The sequence below is a fragment of the Manis javanica genome, chromosome 6 (assembly GCF_040802235.1).
Source record: "Manis javanica isolate MJ-LG chromosome 6, MJ_LKY, whole genome shotgun sequence".
NCBI lineage: Eukaryota > Metazoa > Chordata > Mammalia > Pholidota > Manidae > Manis > Manis javanica.
This window is the reverse complement of record NC_133161.1, coordinates 120,563,488-120,582,413: the sequence shown is the minus strand read 5'-3', so window position 1 is coordinate 120,582,413 and position 18,926 is coordinate 120,563,488. Positions and strand designations below refer to the sequence as shown.

The 18,926-nt window shown below is 39.5% G+C and overlaps 2 protein-coding genes across 2 annotated transcripts in view; one reads left to right on the top strand and one right to left on the bottom strand.

Annotated features, from left to right (window-relative positions):
- Positions 1-1,582: 1,582 nt before the first annotated feature.
- LOC140849988 (uncharacterized) overlaps positions 1,583-18,926 on the bottom strand; it is a 50,789-nt gene continuing 33,445 nt past the window's right edge. The window contains exons 3-4 of the mRNA XM_073239405.1: positions 6,434-7,048; positions 1,583-5,508 (exon numbers count right to left, since the gene is read on the bottom strand). The gene's annotated coding sequence lies outside the window, so the exon portion shown is untranslated. The remainder of the gene's footprint in view (positions 5,509-6,433; positions 7,049-18,926) is intronic.
- On the top strand, positions 8,208-18,138 carry LOC140849987 (lysine-specific demethylase 4D-like). Its single transcript, XM_073239402.1, has one exon. The coding sequence runs from the start codon at positions 13,718-13,720 to the stop codon at positions 15,287-15,289; it is 1,572 nt and encodes a 523-aa protein (XP_073095503.1). The 5' UTR covers positions 8,208-13,717; the 3' UTR covers positions 15,290-18,138.

The window sequence follows — 18,926 nt, the reverse complement described above, 5'->3', positions numbered from 1 at the left end:
CACACTTGTTAAAGTCTGAAATGAGGGTATAATTTCTACTAAGTCAACATTCAACATTTTACTGGAGATTGTATCTAATTATATAAGACTGCCATTCCCACCCAGCTACAGAAAGAAAGAAAGAAAGAAAAAGAATAAGAGCTATGACTATTGGAAAAGAAGAGGTAATAATTTTTGCCTTTTTTCCAGAAAATATCATCTATATGGAAAACTTTAGAGTCAAGTCCAAGCTTGCAAACTAATAGGAAATAAGTATAAGGTTTGAAAAGAGATATAAGATCAATAAATAATAAAAATTAATAGAAAATGTATCCATTTACAAAGCACTCAAAAATTATAAAATTCCTAAGGATATATCTAAAGAAACATACATTATCATTATGGGTAAAATTCTGAAACTTTATAAACACATATAAGATCTGAATAAATGGAGGAATATACCAATTAATTGATGGGAATGCCCAATATGGGAGCTATGTCCACCACCAAATTTATTTTAACTGCATGCAATTTCAGTTCAGATCAGTAGGATTTTTATGGAACTTGACAAATTTATTCTAAAATAAATACTGACGTTTAGCTCTACTAATTTTAAAGATGAATAAAGACATGGGGACTTGCCTTACCGAGTATCAATACCAAGTGTAAAGCTACTTAATTAAATTAAAACTATAGTTTTGGCACAGAAATGGGCAAATAATGGATTTAAATGAAGAGTCTAGAAAGAGATCCATGCTCATATTTGAACTTGGCATACAAGAGTGGAGTATTCCAACTCAGTGGGGAAAATGGTGGTAGACAATTAGATTTCTACCAAAAATCCTAACAATAACCACACAGATACTTACCTCCCAACAATAACACAATTCTAAATGGGTAAAACAAAGAAAACAATGAAAATGAATCTTTGTGACTTCATGGAAGAATGGATTACTTAAACAGGAAGGGAACAAATCACAATGGAAAAGATGAATAAATTATTATGCTTAATTTTTCAAAATAATTAAGATCCATAAATCCAAGTGAAGTTGGTGGCATGGGATGATATATTTGCTACAATACAATAAATAGAGAATTAGTATCCCAAATATTTAGAAAATTTTATAAATCAGAAAAAAACAATTTAACTGAAAAAATGAAGTATATAACCAGTAATTTACAAAACTAAAACCCAGAAAAGACCATTAAATCTATGAAAATGCACATCACCAGGAAACAGGCAACATATTCATATAAAAGGAGATAAATTATTTTGCCAATCAAATCACCAACAACCAGAAATTTGACATCAAGTACATCTGCGGTGTGGAGAAAGAAACTCCTTCTCTGCTAGTGAGTGTGTTAATTAGGAAAATCAGTAGGTAAAGCAACTTGACATTGCATAACAATATACAAAATGTAATTTGTATTATTTCTATACTACCAAAAAATATGGTGATATAATTTCTATACCACATAGAAATAACACTTAGGAAGATCTACCTTAGGTAAATTATCACATATAATTACAAGGACACATACAAAAGATTTTGAATGTAGCATTGTTCATAGTAAAACACTGGAACTAATCCAAATACTCCACAATAGAGAAATACATCAATAAAATATATTCTTATGACAGACTATATATGTAGGTATGTATAAATAGGTATATATAAATATATCTTGAATCTGTTAGTGTTGAATTTAAAAATTGCAGAAGTGTTAACATATTTAGTATGAAATCATTTATATAAAATAAAAATAGATGCACAATACAATACTCTGGATTAGTATATAATGCACATGCACACACAAAAACATCCACAAAAAGTGCACCTCATTCACGATGCTAAGGAGGAGAAAAAAATTAGGATTTGTGTTTGAATCTGAAAGGAACTTCTTCACTGGAAGTATTTATTTCTTCTATTTAAAAGTACTTGCTGCAGGGACAAGACCCTTCAGGATGTCTGTTCTCACTAGTTCTATTAAGCATTACACTGGAGCTTCTAGTCAGGGCTGTTAGGCAACAAAAAGAAATAAAAAGCATCCAAATTAGGAAGGATAAAACTATATTTATACATGAAATCATTTTATGTAGAGAAAATCTTAAGGAACCATGAACAAACTGCTAGACCTAATAAACAAGTTCAGTAAGATTGCAGGATACAAGATCATTATTCAAAAATCAATTGCTTTCTATACACAATGAAAATTCTGCAAAGTTAATTCCATTCACAATAGCATCAAAAAAATAAATGTTTAGGAATAAACAAAAAAGTACATCACTTCTACTGTAGAAATTATGAAACACTCTTAAAGAAGAGCTAAATAAATGGAAAAGCATTCCATATTCATGGATCAGAAGATTTAATATTGTTAAGATGGCAATACTCACCAAATTGATCTATGGATTCAGTGTAATCTCTATTTTTCCTCTGACTCCCCACCCCTAACCTGCAGAAATTAAAAGCTGATCTTAAATTGATATGTAAACATAAAGGACTCAGAATAACCATAACAGTCTTGAAAAGGAATTTTAAAATGTGGATGACTCACACGTCTCCACTTCAAAACTTTAATATACAAAACTATACAAAACTATAATAAGACACTGGTATAAGGATAGCTATGTAGTTGAATGGAATAGAATTGAGAGTCTGAAATGAACCCTTACATTTGTGGTCAATTATTTTAACAAAGGTTTCAGGACAACAGGGAAATAACAGTCTTTTCAATGACTGCTGCTGAATCAATGGATATCTACCTACAGAAGAATGAACATGGATCTCTACCTCATGCCATTCACAAAAATGAAGCCAGAATTGGTTATAGACTCAAATGTAAGCTAAAACCAGAAACTCTTAGAAGAAAACACAGGCATATATCTCCATGACCTTGACTAGGCAATAATTTATTACATAAAAGACCAAGAGCACAAGCAATAAAGAAAATTGATAAATTGGACTTCATCAAAATTTAAAACTTGTGCACTTCAAAAGACATAAGAAAGTGAAAAGATTACCCACAGACTGAGAGAAAATATTTGCCAAAATTTACTGAATTGTACACTTAGAGTGTGTGATATTTTTGTTATGTCAGTTACATTTCAATAAAGCTATTTTTAAAAACCATTTGAAGCAAACATGGCAATATAAAGATGTTAATTCTGGGCTGGTTGGAATGCAGGTTTTTGCTATATATTCTATTTTTGCTATTTTTAATGTGTCTGAAGAACAAAAAATTAAGACAGCATAAATTCCTGGGCCCTAATTTCAAATGAGACAGATGCATACATTTAAAGTCTTTTTATTATACTCTTCCCTCTAGAGACTGACAGTTGCCCCCAGCTGCAAAAGAAATGACTGGCTCCTTGTCAGAGCACTCTCTGTGAAGCCGACCAGGCTTACATAGGAAATCAACTCTATAATGCTTGACTCTTAAACATATCCCAAGAATAACTGGACATATGAGGAAAACATTTAACATAAAGGAAACCAAAATATTCTGGAAGGGTGGATTCAGAGGAAATAGACAGATACAACATAGAGCACAAAAGAATCTTTTTTAAAAAATCCCCAAAATTTACACTTCTAGAGAGAGAAAAGAAAAGCTGCAGCCATGGAAAAATATCAGAAATCTATAATAAAAGGAATATCCAGAGAACAAAAGAATTTCTGGAAATGAACTGCTAGAAAGCTTGGAAAATAAAATATAATGAACAAAAAGATGGAAAATAGAGCAAAGATAACAAAATTAGATGATCAGTTTAAGAGGTTTAATATCCAAATGTATTTCCACAGAGCAAGAACTGAAAAGAGTGGAAAGGAATATACAAAGAAATTATTTAAGAAAATTTCTCAGCCATGAAGAACAGGAGTTTCTACATCAGAAATTCTAGAACTATTGTTGACAAATAAGAGCAATCATCTTGATTGAATGTGAGAAAATAAAGAGCAAAAGAATATACTAAAGTTATGCAGAGAGTCAAAGTGGGTTGCACAAAAAGGATCAGAAAACAAATTGGTTTTGGATTTCTAGAAGCTAGAATTCAGTGAAACAATGTCATCAGAATCCCAAAAGTATAAAATTAGAACAAAGACACTCCAGACACACAAACTTTACTAGACAGTGATTATATTTGTGACCAGCCAATAATTCTGAATTCCCTTTTTATATTGGGAAATTCCCACATTATGACCCTTGCCTTGACAATGTTGAAGCCAGAACTCAATTGTCCAGCCTCTATTGCAGCAAATATGTAGGTATATGACCTGGGCTCCTCCAGTCAGACACTTCCATGGAAACCTCAATTTGAGGAAATGTGAGGAAACCCAGTTTGTACAGGATCTGTTCCTGGAGAGGGTGGTGAGAGATTGGGCTTTCAGAGGCAATAGTGGCATAAGTTCTGGTTCGTAGTGTTCCTTGCTCAAGGTCTTTGGTGCATTTGACCACAGGAGGTATAGGAATACCTTAATATAGATCGTTGGATAATTTGGATATTGTTTCTGGATGCAGACTCCAAACCCTATTTCCCCATCCTCTTGGAGATTCTGTGAGCTCCTTCATAATCTCTGATGAAGCTTCCGAAGATGCATCTGGTGGATGTGCTCACTGACACAAGGGCATACGCTAGGGAAGAAGAGAGATGCGTGGAATCAAGGGTCTAACATAATATTGAGGGAAAGGGAATCCCCAGGATTATGGTTAACAAACCCCAGGATGCAGGCTCTGCAACAGTCTAAAGACTAGCCAATCCAGGTTTAAGAAAGCATATGAAAGCTCCAGGCAGAACATTTTTAAAAGAGAAATCTGATTTAGTACCTGGTGTGGTTTATGTAGTTAGAAGAGGTGTACACTAGTGGAAATGAATTTGGGAATAAGTTAATGTGTATTAAGCCAAGCAAATGACATAATAAAAAAATTATTAAATATAGGATAGATACAATTTTGTACATGCAAGGCAGTGTAATCATAGCACACTATCTGATTCAGCTGAGACTAATTTTACATGGTAAAAATTCAGACTTGATTTAACCAAAAAGTTTTGTATCTACATGACAGGCTGGGGCAGGAGAAGTCTCTGTGTTAGGATGAAACAGAACTTAACCCATGCCTTTTGTGGTATGAGTGCCCACAATCTCTAAAACTGAAAAGTCTGCAAAAACTAGGAAAACAAAAGAAACAGGTAAAATATGTAAGAGTAATTTAGGAATGGGAATGAGGGAGACAGTGTATTGCTCAGGATTCTTTAGTTGCATACTGTAGAATTCACTACTTTAAGGCAAATAAGAGGTTTTTTTTTTTAAGCATTAAAGTAATTTACAGAATCTCTTGGAGAATTCAAGAACGAGGCTTATGTGCTACTCAAGCAATGTATTCAAAATGTATTGACAATTCAAAGAAGCATATATTAGATGTTGCCTCCAAACTCAACAGCGTGGCTGTGTCTTGGCGATAAGGGGCTCAAGAAGGCTTCTGGCTGCTGCTGCTCTCTGCTCCAGGTACCACTGTGACTGCTAAGTGTCCCTGTAACAGAGGAAAGCAAATAGAGAAGACTAATGAGGTTCATATTACCATGCTCAACTTAATTTATGTCACTATGAAATCATAATGTGATATTTAAGTTGCTAATTTTAAGGACATGTCCTCCCAGCAAGTAAAATTAAAGGTCAAGTTCCAATATTTGTCATGATTTCATCTGTGCTCTTCCGACTATGTCACAATTACTCTATGGTGTTCATGCCTGACACTTCTTGCCAGAAGTCTTTATATCTACATTCCTGGGTGTTCCTAAGTAGGAAATCTACACCAAATATTGGACTTTGGAGCATAAAGTATACAGAAAATGTCACCTTTTTATCTTAACTTTTCCATGTAGCTTATCAAGAAGGGAATGTTGAAGCTTGTGAGGCAGAAACATGAAAATACCTTGGAGAGAGAGAAGCATGCACATCTCATGAAAGGAATTTATTACTTTAGATAAGTGCCCATTAGAGGTGAAAGGAATATTCTGGAGAGCCCCCACACCAGCAATTTGTATCAAGCACCAAATAAATGGCCCAAGCAAATAGTATTCATGGAATGTGGAAGACAGAGTCCTCACTAAGGTCTAGGATTGGCAGGGAAGGGTCCCTCAAGTAGGACCTATATCAGGAAGGCAGCGTTTATAACTAAGAAAAGTGAAGTGAGGGGAAGAGAACATGGAGTCAGAGACAATGGGTAGGAGCATTTGCAGCCAAGGGTTTGTGGAAGCAGCCATTGAAAGATACATCTGGGAAAACAAAGAGAAAAGGATGGTGACACAATCTTTGACTTTGCTCAATCCAACTCCACTGAAGTGACAGTACTAGGATTTTTGTTTTAAGAATGTTACAAAGAGAGCATACGGTAAGGAAAGGAGATAGTAGTAAAATCTGAAACAGATGGACACATAGAAACCAATTTATCAAACCTGAAAAAGTTGAATCTTAAACTGGCAGTGAGAAAAGCTAAGCAGGAACACAACTGTCCACAGAATCCAAAAGGCTTGGGATTTCCCGGCACTGGCTTCCTCTGGATGTGGACGGAGGCTAAGGAAGATTCGCTGAAAGTCTATGAAGCAGCTGGAGCCTCAGACTCCCTCGCATTCTCTGGTAGCAGGATAAACTCCTCTCTCATCTTGACGGAAAACCAAGTTTCATTTTCCAGAGCAAGTGGAAAAGGTAGTCTCTGAACTGAGGACTTCCAGAAACCATCGGCAGTGTGCTTGTCATCGGGAAAACAAATTGATTTAGTGAGCTTCACAAGTTAGGCATTGGAAATTTCAGGATCTTTTTCCATGTGGTGGGGAAGCAGGCCTGTCCCTCCCAGGAGGAAGATTGGAAGACCCTTCACTGTTGCGTATGACCAGCTCTTAGAGATGCCGGTGTCAGAGCTTCACCCAGACGCAGCCCGGCAGACCACCATTCAGGGAAGCACAATCACCAAACTTATCCATACACCCAGTTTTGAATCAGCTTTTTTTGCGCTATACTCATATATGAGCCAACTACTAAGGATCATCAGACATTTGAGGAAAGCCTTACACCTGAAAGATAGAAAACAAATTGAAAAAAAATGTAAAAAGAAATTTCAAAGAAAAAGACCATGCAGGGGGAAAAAACACTTCAAAGCCATTGACATTTTAGTATTTTCAGAGAGATTGAAGAAGTGCACCTGTGAAAAAAGAACAGGACAATAAGACTGAGAGGAAAAAGGGTGGGGGAAGGTACAAAAAAAGCTAAGGGATCAGAAATGACCTGTTGGAAATTAAAATTTTGATAGGGGAAATGAAAAAGACACAATTGAAGGAGTTTGGGGAGGTAAAGATGAGGGGATTTTTCAAAAGAGACTATAGTGATAAAGGGATAGAAAAGTGGGAGAAGAAAAGATACAAAAATTAAGGTCCAATCCATGAGGTCCAATATCCAAATAACAGGATTTAGAGTTAATGTGCATAGGAAAAATGTAGGAAAGTCTTCAAAGAAGTAACTTAAAAAATGTCTTAAAACCAAAGCACCTGAATTTTGAGATTGAAAAAATTTAAGAACACTGGGACAGCGATAAGCTTCCATAAAGAGAGAAAACAGACAGCAAACAGGTCATATATAGAGGTCTGTGGACCAGTTTCATCTTCCTTATTCCTCACACCATACACACAAGACAATAAAATAAATTAATAAAATAAACCAGTTAGAATGAAAGGTATAATTAAAATTAGAATTAAAGATAAAATTAATGTACAAAAAAGAAAAAACCTTGAAGGAATACTTACCTGCCTCTGGACAGGGAAGTAACTTACTGAATATAAAAGACATGAAAGACATTACAAAGGAAAAGATAAACAGCACCATAAGATATGGAAATGTATGTCAAAAACACTTTAAATGAAATAGAATTAAAGTTATAAACTAAATGGCAAACTGGGAAAAACCTATGAGCACATATTCATATGAGCAATATTTAATTTGTGAGGTCAGAGACCTTTTAGGAGCAAGAAGGTGTCTATGAACCAAGGATGTACAGAGATAAAGTGTAACCCCTGAAGCGGCATTTGGGAGGGAACAGCTTGATCTGTAGCCATCAGTTTCAGCAGAGAAGTGGGGGCAGAACCAGAAGGTGAGAGAGGGGAGGAAATGTGTTTGTGGACACAAACTATTTTCATGCATGTTTTCAACATGTTTGGAATTGAAATGAAGGTGAGAGGGAAGACGGTAGCTTAAATCAGGAAAGAGACTGATAACTAATGATTTAAGAGAGACAAAGATGACTGTGATATTTAATTGACTGTGTCCTGGAATAAGGGGGAGGGTTTGATTTAAGGAATTTAACAGAAGAGATAACCATGGAGAGAACAGAAGAAGTTCTAGAGATGGAGACACAACCTGTTGAATTAAATATACATTTTTCTACATTTCATTTTCTACTCCACTGATTAGTCGTAATAATAGTGCCGACTTCATAAACTAGCTGTGAGCTTTCAATGAGATATTATATAGAAAGTGCTTCATAAAGGGCCTGGCAAAGGGAAGTGCTAAGTAAAGGTGACTCTTGCTGTTCGTATTATATAAGGTATAAATTATAAGTGCTAAACAAGAACTCCAAGAGGTGGAGGAAAAGATGGTTCTTTTTGGGTCAGTAAGGGAAGATATGAGATCAAGTTGATGTACTTGAGAAAGGATGAAATTTAAGGACAAAGATGGAAGGGAAATATGGGAGAATAATGGTGGAAGAGGAGGGCAGTTTAAAGTTGAATAGCATGAAGTGAAAGGGAAAATTTGAAGACATCAATAAGATAGTTAAAAAATGTCCTGAGTTCAAAAATGTTTCAAGCATCCCATTCTCTTTCTAGCTTACATTTCCCAGTGTTTTAACAGAATTATTTGACCTAATGGAGAAATTCAGCGCACAAATCAAATACTCTTTCATTCTCCATCTCTACTCTCATGTTCTCATGTCTTTTTTACGCAGGATAAATTTAATTTTCCATGCTTATAATCACCATTTTGTCCCTCCATCCAGTCATCAGTACCCTTGTTTCTCTCTCCCTGAAATACACCTGCCTGGTAAAGCCCTAACCCTGCTGCAAGCTTATTATTTAAATGCTCCTCCTCTATGGGGAATAATTCTGTCATTGGCCATTGTGGAGTTGCCAATAGTAGTGCAAAGTATGGGGATAAATGCCACAATGTTATACAGTATGAGTTAAGGACTTGATACCATTGTAACTGTGTGTCAAAACAAGTCACACAGTCTTCCCATTTCTTCAGAATTCCACAGAGAGGAATCCCTTTTTCAGGAGGAATCCTGAGCGTGTCTTGGGTTTTGTTCTAAGGGAGGGGTCCCTTCCCCCAATGCTCTTCCTTCATATAGAGCTTTGGTGACAGCGACTTTATCAGGAAAAGGATGTACAGACTTGGGGAATCAAGTAGCCTGGAAGTCATGCCACCATATACAGGAGCTGTCTGGGAAGGCCAGCAGCCCTCTGCTTTAGGAGGCAGCTGGGGATCTCAAGTTCCTTTGGACAGTACAGTTCCCCAGCCATGGGAAGGAAGACACTGTTCCCACAGGAATCTGAACTTGAGCATTTTCCATCCATCTGGGAGAATATCTAGGGTCATTTTTGGACAAGTTGCTCTTTTATAACAATCTATCCCCAAACTCTGAGTTTTCATTAGGTATATCTGGAAAAGGGAAAAGGGAGATGGTGTTCTTTAGAGTCTAAATAAATTGCATTTTTCATACTCCCTAAGAATGAGCCAGATTGTCATCATCTCCTTCCACCTCCATTTAATTACAATATGTCCTAGAAAGCCCAGCGGTAGTTTCACCAGCTGTGACCCTCCTTCCATCCTCTGATGTTTACATTGAAAAAGGAGAAGAGTGTATTGATCCTCCTTATCCCACGTTTTGCAGATTCTTTGGTGCATGAGGGTCCAGCTAAGGCAGAGGTCACTTACTGCTCACTTCAAGGGTCCCTGTCACTAGTATTCATGTCTGCAGCAAACATTGGTTTGACACACTCTTACAAAAGCCACCAGCAGGGGTCACAGAGAGCAAGTCCTCCCTTTGTTATTTTTGCCCCAAACCCTAGACCCAAAGGAAGAAGGGATTATATTTAGTCAAAGAAGCCAAACTGGCAACACCCCTGGGGGCAGTAGTAGTAGCAGAATGGGCCCCAGCCCCAGCTTCCTTTCATCTGAATGGACCTTCAATAAGGAAAGACAGATGCTTGGGGACCACAGGAAGTATAGGGGGTGTTGCTATTTTGCACTGTGGCAGGCAAGCTGATCTTTTGAAGTCTTATTGGGGAGACAACAGGGTGAGGAAAATTAAATGGCTGGACCTCTGAAGGGAATGGGGTTCCCTCCTCCTGGGAGCTCCCCCTCACCCCATTTCCTTGGCCTGACTTTCATCTCCCCATGGCTCTGTGCAGACCCCGCAGCACCAACGGTGTTTTGTGCCCAGACCACCGTGTTCTTTTCGACTTTCCCTCCCATCCTGGCAGCTTTCCCAGGGAAATCTTTCCATTCCTAAGAAGGCCCTGACATTTGTATTATCTTCAGACCCCACAAACCTGGATCTGCTCTAGGTTTCTGACAAATTTTCAGAGAATTTGTCCAGAACCAGTAATTCACAAATTCCCAATAATTCTGTAAGGTGACTCCAAGTGGATTCAGAATCTCTAGGAAGTCTCTGATTTCATACACCAACTTATGACAGGAGTAGGCATGTTTTGCCTCTTAACAAGTGAGTCTTTTATTCCGAGGTCTCTCATTCCTTTGGGGCTGCTTTCTGGGGCAAAGGACAGGCTTGCTCTCTCTGGCCCTTGCTAGTGGCTTTTGTAAGACTGTATCAAACCAATGCTTGCTGCAGACCTGAGCTCTAGTCTCTGTAACTCTGGCTGTGGATGTAAGCCATTTGTTTGAGCTTACAAGTTTTTTTATTTTTAAAATATGATTTCAGATTTGTTGAGGGTTGACAGTCCTCTTTTCCCTTTCTATTTTCTTATAAGAAATCTCAGAGAAAAAAATTCAGGCAGAACTCCAATGTTTTGTGGGCTGATAACACTGAAAAGGATGCCACTTACTAGAACAAGGAAGGGTATTTCTATTGAAAGAGCTGGTTGAATAGCTGATTGGATTCAGTTGTGATTAGACTGGGATTGATGGAATTGGGGTGCGGCTGATTTGATTAGAATTTTGAAGAGACCTATAAATCCTGATCAGCAGTATGTTTCATTTGGCGAGGTTTTCTTGAGAAGAGTGTATATGTTTTCTTGAGAGAAAATAATCACTAATTTTATCCTAAACAACTACCAGAGGAGACCTCACTGAAAAGATCATATCTAAGCTCAGCCTTGAAGGGGTAGGAGACCCAGCCAGGAACAGGAGAAAGCCTGGGGAAGGGCTGATGGCGGCCCAGATCATGCAGGGACCTTCAGAACAGTGGAAGGATTCTAAGTTAGATGGAGGCAGCATGTCCAAAGTTTAAGGTGAAAACAGATTATTTGTAGAGGGGAAAAAGTAGGAAATTATAAGAAAGGACCACTTGAGATCATGCTAATAAGAGAGTTTGCTGATGTATCTTGTTTTTCTACCTTAAACAAGAGAACGTTTCTCTTGTTTCACTGTTAAGGACACTTGCTCTTTGTTTTTACATTGAAACACTTTATCTTACTGTAGAAATTTTTCTGAATGGTTTTCAAGTAAAGAGTTTTCAAATCATGAATGAATGTTCAATTTATGAAATCATTTTTTGGTACCTATGAGCTGATGTTATTTTTCATTTCCTTCATTAATATCTGATTATATCATTAGATCTTGTGATGCTGAATCATCCTTGCATTCCTGAGATACAGTCTATTTGATCATGATATATTATTCTTTTAGCATTTTGCTTTATTGGTTAGATAATATTCTACTTAGCAAGCTTTCATTTATGCTTTATTTTCTGTTGTCCTTTTCCAGCTTGGCAATCAGATAGCCTCATCTGAGTAACTTTACAACCTTTTCTATAGCATGAAAGATTTGTATAATCAGTTGTTTTCTTAAAAATTTGCTAGGTTCACCTATAAATGTGTGTCTCAGGGTTTTTTAAGAGTCATGCTTTGATCCAGATTCTTATTTGGGATATTGGAGCTTTCTTGTTTTACTTGGATTCATTTTATGTATGTTTTCTCTCTAGAAAATTGTCTTCTTATTTGTTGAAAATGTTGATGTGAGATGCTCATAAGATCCTCTTGAGATTTAGAAAAATTCTCTACTATATTACTAGATCTATGCACAGTTTAATTCCTAGTATTGTTTATTTCCACTTTCTATCCTTTCTTAGCAGTTATGCTTATGGTTTGTTGCATTTCTTACTCTCTTCAAATGACATTTTTGCCATCATCCTTCTGTTTTGTATGTATTATTTTCATTAATTTCATCTTTATTCTTTCTTATTTCTTTACTCCTCCTTCTCCCATTTCCTAGCTTCTTCAATCAAATGTTTAGTTCATTTATTTTCATTCTTCCTTTTTCTTTTAATACAATGAAATATGTCTCTTAGTCTTCAGTGCTTCTTTAAACTCTGTTTTTAAATAAACATATGGAAATTTGTGAAAATCATAACTGCCAGATGAATGATAACAATTAGCTATTCTGATGGCTGTGTAACCAGCACCTAGATTCCAAACAAAATATTAATGTTTCTCCAGAGACCCCCTCACGTTCCCACTCACAACCTCTCTTTCTCAAAGGTAACCACTGCTCTAACTTCTAACATAGATTACTTTACCTCCTTCTTTATATATATACTTATATAAAAAGATGAAATTTCATGTAAAATTGGAATAATGGATTTGATATTCTTTTAGGTCTGGATAATATTGCCCAGTATTATGTGTGCAAAATTATCCCTATATGCTCATGTAATTTGCAGTGCTCTATTGTATTCCATTGTAGGACTGTGCCACAGTGTATGTCCATTCTACTGTTGATGGACATTTGGGTTGTCTCCAGTATTTGCTACTAGAAATAATATTGTTATGAGCATTAATGGAGGTGAGTTTCCATGCACAGCAATACAGATTACCTAGACATGTGGTACCCGTTGAATCATGGCACATGCGTATGTCCAGTCTTATACATGCATAAGTTCAATTTTAGTAGATACTGTCTAAATAGTTCCCCAAAGTGTGATTTCCATTCTTTCTATGAGGGTATGTGAATTCCCATTGTTCTACATCAACACCACATCCTACATTGTCAATCTTATAAAATTTTAGCCTTCCTTTGAGTGTGGGATAATATCCCATGGTGGGATCCCATGGTATTTTACTTGTAGCTCCTGAATAACTTCCTCCAAACATTAATGTTCAAGCTTTTGTATTCTTTCTTCTAGGTTTTGTTTTAAACACTGTACTGAAGACAGTACATTTGGAACACCGTACACCCAGGATTGGTTGAGTCAGGAGGCCTCAGAGAACAAACCCCAGTGTCAGCTGAGGAACATCACAGAGTTGCACGTTCAGCTCCTGTATCAGCTTCTGCCCAGGGGGCCGTCTCCTGGTGAATCAGCAAGCCCCAAAACATCATCTCATTTACACCAAAGTCCAGAGGTGTTTCCTGCTGACTCAAAGACACTCAAACCAATTTTGGAATAATAGCATTTTCCACCATGCTCAACTATCCAGACCACACCTGAAGACCTGAGAGTTTGTTTGTTCTTCATTATGGAAGCCATGATGTCTCAGGCAAACTGTACCCAGAACCCAAGTTGTAGAATCATGACCTTCTACCCAACTGAAGAAGAGTTTAATGATTTTGAGAAATATATTATTTATATGGAATCTCAAGGTGCACACCGAGCAGGTGTGGCCAAGATAATCCCCCCCAAGGGGTGGGAAGCCAGGAAGACCTACGATGACATCGGTGACATCCTAATCCCCTCTCCCCTCCAGCAGTACGTCCTGGGTAGGGCTGGTGTGTTCACTCAATACTCCAAAAAGAAGAAGGCCACGACGGTCGGGGAGTATCGTGACCTGGCGAATAGTGCTAAATATCAGGCACCACCACACTCAGATTTTGACGATTTGGAGCGAAAATTCTGGAAAACCCGGCTCTACAGTTCACCAATCTATGGCGCTGACGTCAACGGCTCCTTATTTGCTAAAAACACCAAGCAGTGGAACCTCAGACACCTGGGAACCATTCAGGATCTGCTGGAGCAGGAGTGTGGGGTGGTCATCGAAGGCGTCAACACACCCTACCTGTACTTTGGGATGTGGAAGACCACGTTCGCGTGGCACACGGAGGACATGGACTTGTACAGTATCAACTATATGCACTTCGGGGAGCCTAAAACGTGGTATGCAGTGCCCCCGGAGCATGGCTGGCGCCTGGAACACCTGGCCAAGGAGCTCTTCCCGGCTAGTGCCCAGAGCTGTGGGGCCTTCCTGCGGCACAAGGTGGCCCTCATCTCTCCCACTGTCCTCAGGGACAACAGGATCCCCTTCAGTCGGGTCACACAGGAGGCTGGTGAGTTCATAGTGACATTTCCATACGGGTACCACGCTGGCTTCAACCATGGCTTCAACTGCGCGGAGGCCACCAACTTTGCCATGCCGCGCTGGATCAACTATGGCAAAGTGGCCTCTCAGTGCAGCTGCGGGGAGGCCAGGGTCAGCTTTCCCATTGATGTCTTCGTGCGCACCCTGCAGCCTGAGCGCTATGAGCTCTGGAAGCGTGGGCAGGACCGGGAGGCAGTGAACCATGTGGCACCTGCAGCAACGGGCAGCCAAGAGCTGGGCACATGGAAGGAGTTGTGGGCAACCAGGAGAGCCGCACTGGGCCTCCGGGACCTGCCGCCCCGCCGCTCACTGAGCCCTGCCAGGCATGTGGCTTTGGGGCGAGGGGGTCACCGCCGCGCCCCTAGGCTGCCCGCATCTCGGCGCCATGTGCAGGCCTCTGTTCCTCCCTCTGTGGCTCAGGGCAGGGACGCCACTTGTCGGTCCCTGGAGCATGGCTCAGCCCTGCTGACAACCCAGGACCCATCTCACCTGGGTCTCCACCCAACTGGCAGGCGTGGTCCTGGCCGTCGTCCTCGGGAGCAGGGGACTCAGGAGCTGACTGACCAGGCCCCGGCCAAGAAGCGCCTCTTGCTCAGCACAGCATGCGCAGCTCAGGATCCTGATGTTCAGGCCCTTTCTTCAGGTGGACCCTCACTGGATAACTCTGCACCACCGAGCCCTGCATCCCTGCATTCTGCTAAGGCTTCCGGGTGCTGCAGTTTCCCTGCACACTAATCCAGGGGGATGTTTTGGTAGCCCGCTTCTCTTACATGTGGAGGCTCCCTAAGTGTGGGCACGTGTACACCTCAGAGCCTTCACAACCTGCGGTGCTGCCACGGGACCTGCTGAGTCCACATTATTGATGACAAACAGCTTATTCTTCCTCCCAGACACCATTATCTCTTTTGACACTGCTGCCAATGAAGTTTCATCCACTGGATGCTTGTCTTTGCAAGTGGTGGTAGAGCAGCTTCTTCAAGCAACTCTATTCAAGGTCTATTTTACTTCATGTCAACACCCTGAATTTGGACCACTCTTCTCAATAAAAAATCCCCATATCCAGCTGTTTCTTCATGTCTGATGAGTTTTTGCCATACTCAATCTTGGAAAAGCAAAGGACATTCATAATGAAAATTATATAAAGATAGAATGACCTTTTTCTTACTGCCATGATCTTCCAGGCCTCATTTGTTCTTCTTTTTCCAATTTCAATAATTGTGATGTTAGACTATTCATTTGGGGTTGTTCTTCCTTCTTTAATTATGCCTGGATTGCTATATACTTTCCTCTTAAGACTGCTTTTGCTGCATGTCACAGAAGTTGGGGCTTTGTGTTGTTGTTGTCATTTGTTTCCATATATTGCTTGATCTCTATTTTAATTTGGTCATTGATCCATTGATTATTTAGGAGCATGTTGTTAAGCCTTCATGTGTTTGTGAGCCTTTTTGCTTTCTTTGTACAATCTATTTCTAGTTTTATACCTTTGTGTTCTGAAAAGTTGATTGGTAGGATTTCAATCTTTTTGAATTTACTGAGGCTCTTTTTGTGGCCTGGTAGGTGGTCTATTCTGGAGAATGTTCCATGTGCACTTGAGAAGAATGTGTATCCTGTTGCTTTTGGATGTAGATTTCTATAGATGTGTATTAGTTCCATCTGTTCTAGTGTGCTATTCATGCCTCTGTGTCCTTACTTATTTTCTGTTTTGTGGATCTGTTTTGTGGATCCTTTGGAGTGAGTGTTAGGTTGAAGTCTCCTAAAGTGAATGCATTGCCTCCTTTAATTCTATTAGTATTTGTTTCATATATGCTGCTGCTCCTGTGTTGGGTGCATATATATTCATAATGGTTATATCCTCTTGTTGGACTGAGCCCTTTATCATTATGTAATGTCTTTCTTTATCTCTTGTAATTTTCTTTGTTTTGAAGTCTATTTTGTCTGATACTAGTACTGCGACACGTGCTTTTTTCTCCGCATTGTTTGCATGAAATATCTTTTTCCATCCCTTGAGTTTAGTCTGTGCATGTCTTTGGGTTTGAGGTGAGTCTCTTTTAAGCAGCATATAGATGGGTCTTGCTTTTTTATATCCATTCTATTAGTCTATGTCTTTTGATTGGTGCATTCAGTTCATTAACATTTAGAGTGATTATTAAAAGATATGTAGTTATTGCCATTGGAGGCTTTAGGTTCGTGGTTACCAAAGGTTCAAGGTTAGCTTCTTTAGTATCTTACTGTCTAACTTAACTTGCTTATTGAGCTATTATAAACACTGTCTGGTGATTCTTTATTTCTCTCCCTTCTTATTTCTCCTCCTCCATTCTACATATGTTGGGTGTTTTGTTCTGTGCTCTTTTGTGTTTCCTTTGACTGCTTTTGTGGGTAGTTGATTTTATTTTTCATCTTTAGTTAGTATTTGGTTGGTCTGCTTTCTTTGCTGTGATTTTATTTTCTCTGGTGACATTTCTCTGGGAGCCTTAGGAGTGCTCCCATCTAGAGCAGTCCCTCTAAAATACCCTGTAGAGGTGGTTTGTGGGAGGCAAAGTCCCTCAACTTTTGCTTGTCTTGGAATTGTTTAATCCCTTCTTCATATTTAAATGATAATCCTGCTGGATACAGTATTCTTGGTTCAAGACCCTTCTGTTTCATTGCATTAAATATATCATGCCATTCTCTTCTGGCCTGTAAGGTTTCTGTTGAGACATCTGATGATAGCCTGATGGGTTTTCCTTTGTAGGTGATCTTTTTCCTCTGTCTAGCTGCCTTTAATACTCTGTCCTTGTCCATGATCTTTGCGATTTTAATTATTATGTGTCTTGGTGGTGTCCTCTTTGGGTCCCTTCTATTGGGACTTCTGTGTGCTTCTGTGGTCTGAGCACCTATTTCCTCCCCCAGTTTGAGGAAGTTTTCAGCAATTATTTCTTCAAAGTCACTTTCTAGCTCTTTTTTCTCTCTTCTTGTACCCGTATAATGGAAATTTTGTTCCATTTTTATTGGTCACACAGTTCTCTTAATATTCTTTCATTCCTGGAGATCCTTTTATCCCTCTCTGCATCAGCTTCTCTGTGTTCCTGTTCTCTGGTTTCTATTCCATTAATGGACTCTTGCACCTCGTCCATTCTGCTTTTAAGTTCTTCCAGATATTGTTTTATTTCTGTATTCTCCCTCCCAACTTTATCCACTATCTCTTGCATTTTTCTCTGCAGCTCCATCAGCATGGTTAAGACCTTCATTTTGAATTCTTTTTCAGGAAAATTGGTTAAATCTATCTCCCCAGGTTCCCTCTCAGGGGATGTCTGTGTGATTCTGGTCTGGATCAAATTCTCCTGCCTTTTCATGGCGATATAAGTAGTCATGAGCAGTTGGTGCATGTATCAGCTGGGAGAAGAAAGTCCCTTCCCACTTGCTCTTTACCTTCCTCTCCTGCAAGAACGGCAACCCCTAGTGGCTTGTGCTGGGCAGCTGCATGTCAATGGGGTCTCTGAGTCTGGCCTCGGCAGCTGTGGGGGGAGGCTCTGCGCAGCTGATGTGATCCTGGCCAGTCTCAGGCTGCTGCACCGCTATGGCAGGGCCATACCAGAAGGGGAACAGGTGGGAGGCTGTTTATCGCCATGAGGGGCCTCAGAGCCTGCACTGCTGCCCAGGGTGTTAGGGCACCTGGAGTTCCCTGGGATTCCCAGCTGCTGGGCTGAGTGTGCTGAGATGCTTCTATCCAGCTGTGAGGCTCCTGTCCCTTTAAGACTTTCAAAAAGCACTCGCTTTTCTTTTGTCCCAGTAGTGTCAGCTGTGGGAAGCCGTTCCCAGGTTTTACAGTTCCATTTCCCAAGTATCCAACACACCACACACTGTGTGTCTGTGCTCCCAGTGCGGATGACTGGGATAAATAAGGGTATTTAGCAGTCCTGGGCTCCCACTCCTTCCCTGCTCCAACTCCTCTCCTCCTGCCGGGGAGCTGGTGTGGGGGGTGTGCTCGGGTCCCACCAGGCTGTGGCTGTCTTACCCCCTTCATGAGGCACTGGGTTTTTGCAGGTGTAGATGTAGCCTGACTGTTGTATTATATCTTCTGGTCTCTCTTTAACAATAGTTGTATTTGTTGTATTTTCAAAAATGTATATGGTTTTGGGAGGAGATTTCTGCTGCCCTATTCATGCCACCATCTTGGCTCCTCCCTCTTCTCAGCTAGTATTTTTATATTTGTAAATATTTTTCATGTCTATGCTCCTGATGGTTCCTTACAACATACCAGTGAAGTCAATGAAGATAGGTATTCTTGTCCTTGTTGGACAGGTGAGAACAGAAAGCACAGAAGGTTTGAGTGTCTGCCAAGTCACCCAGTCAGTTACCCACTAAGTCAGCCATCCAGGTCACCCAGCCAAGT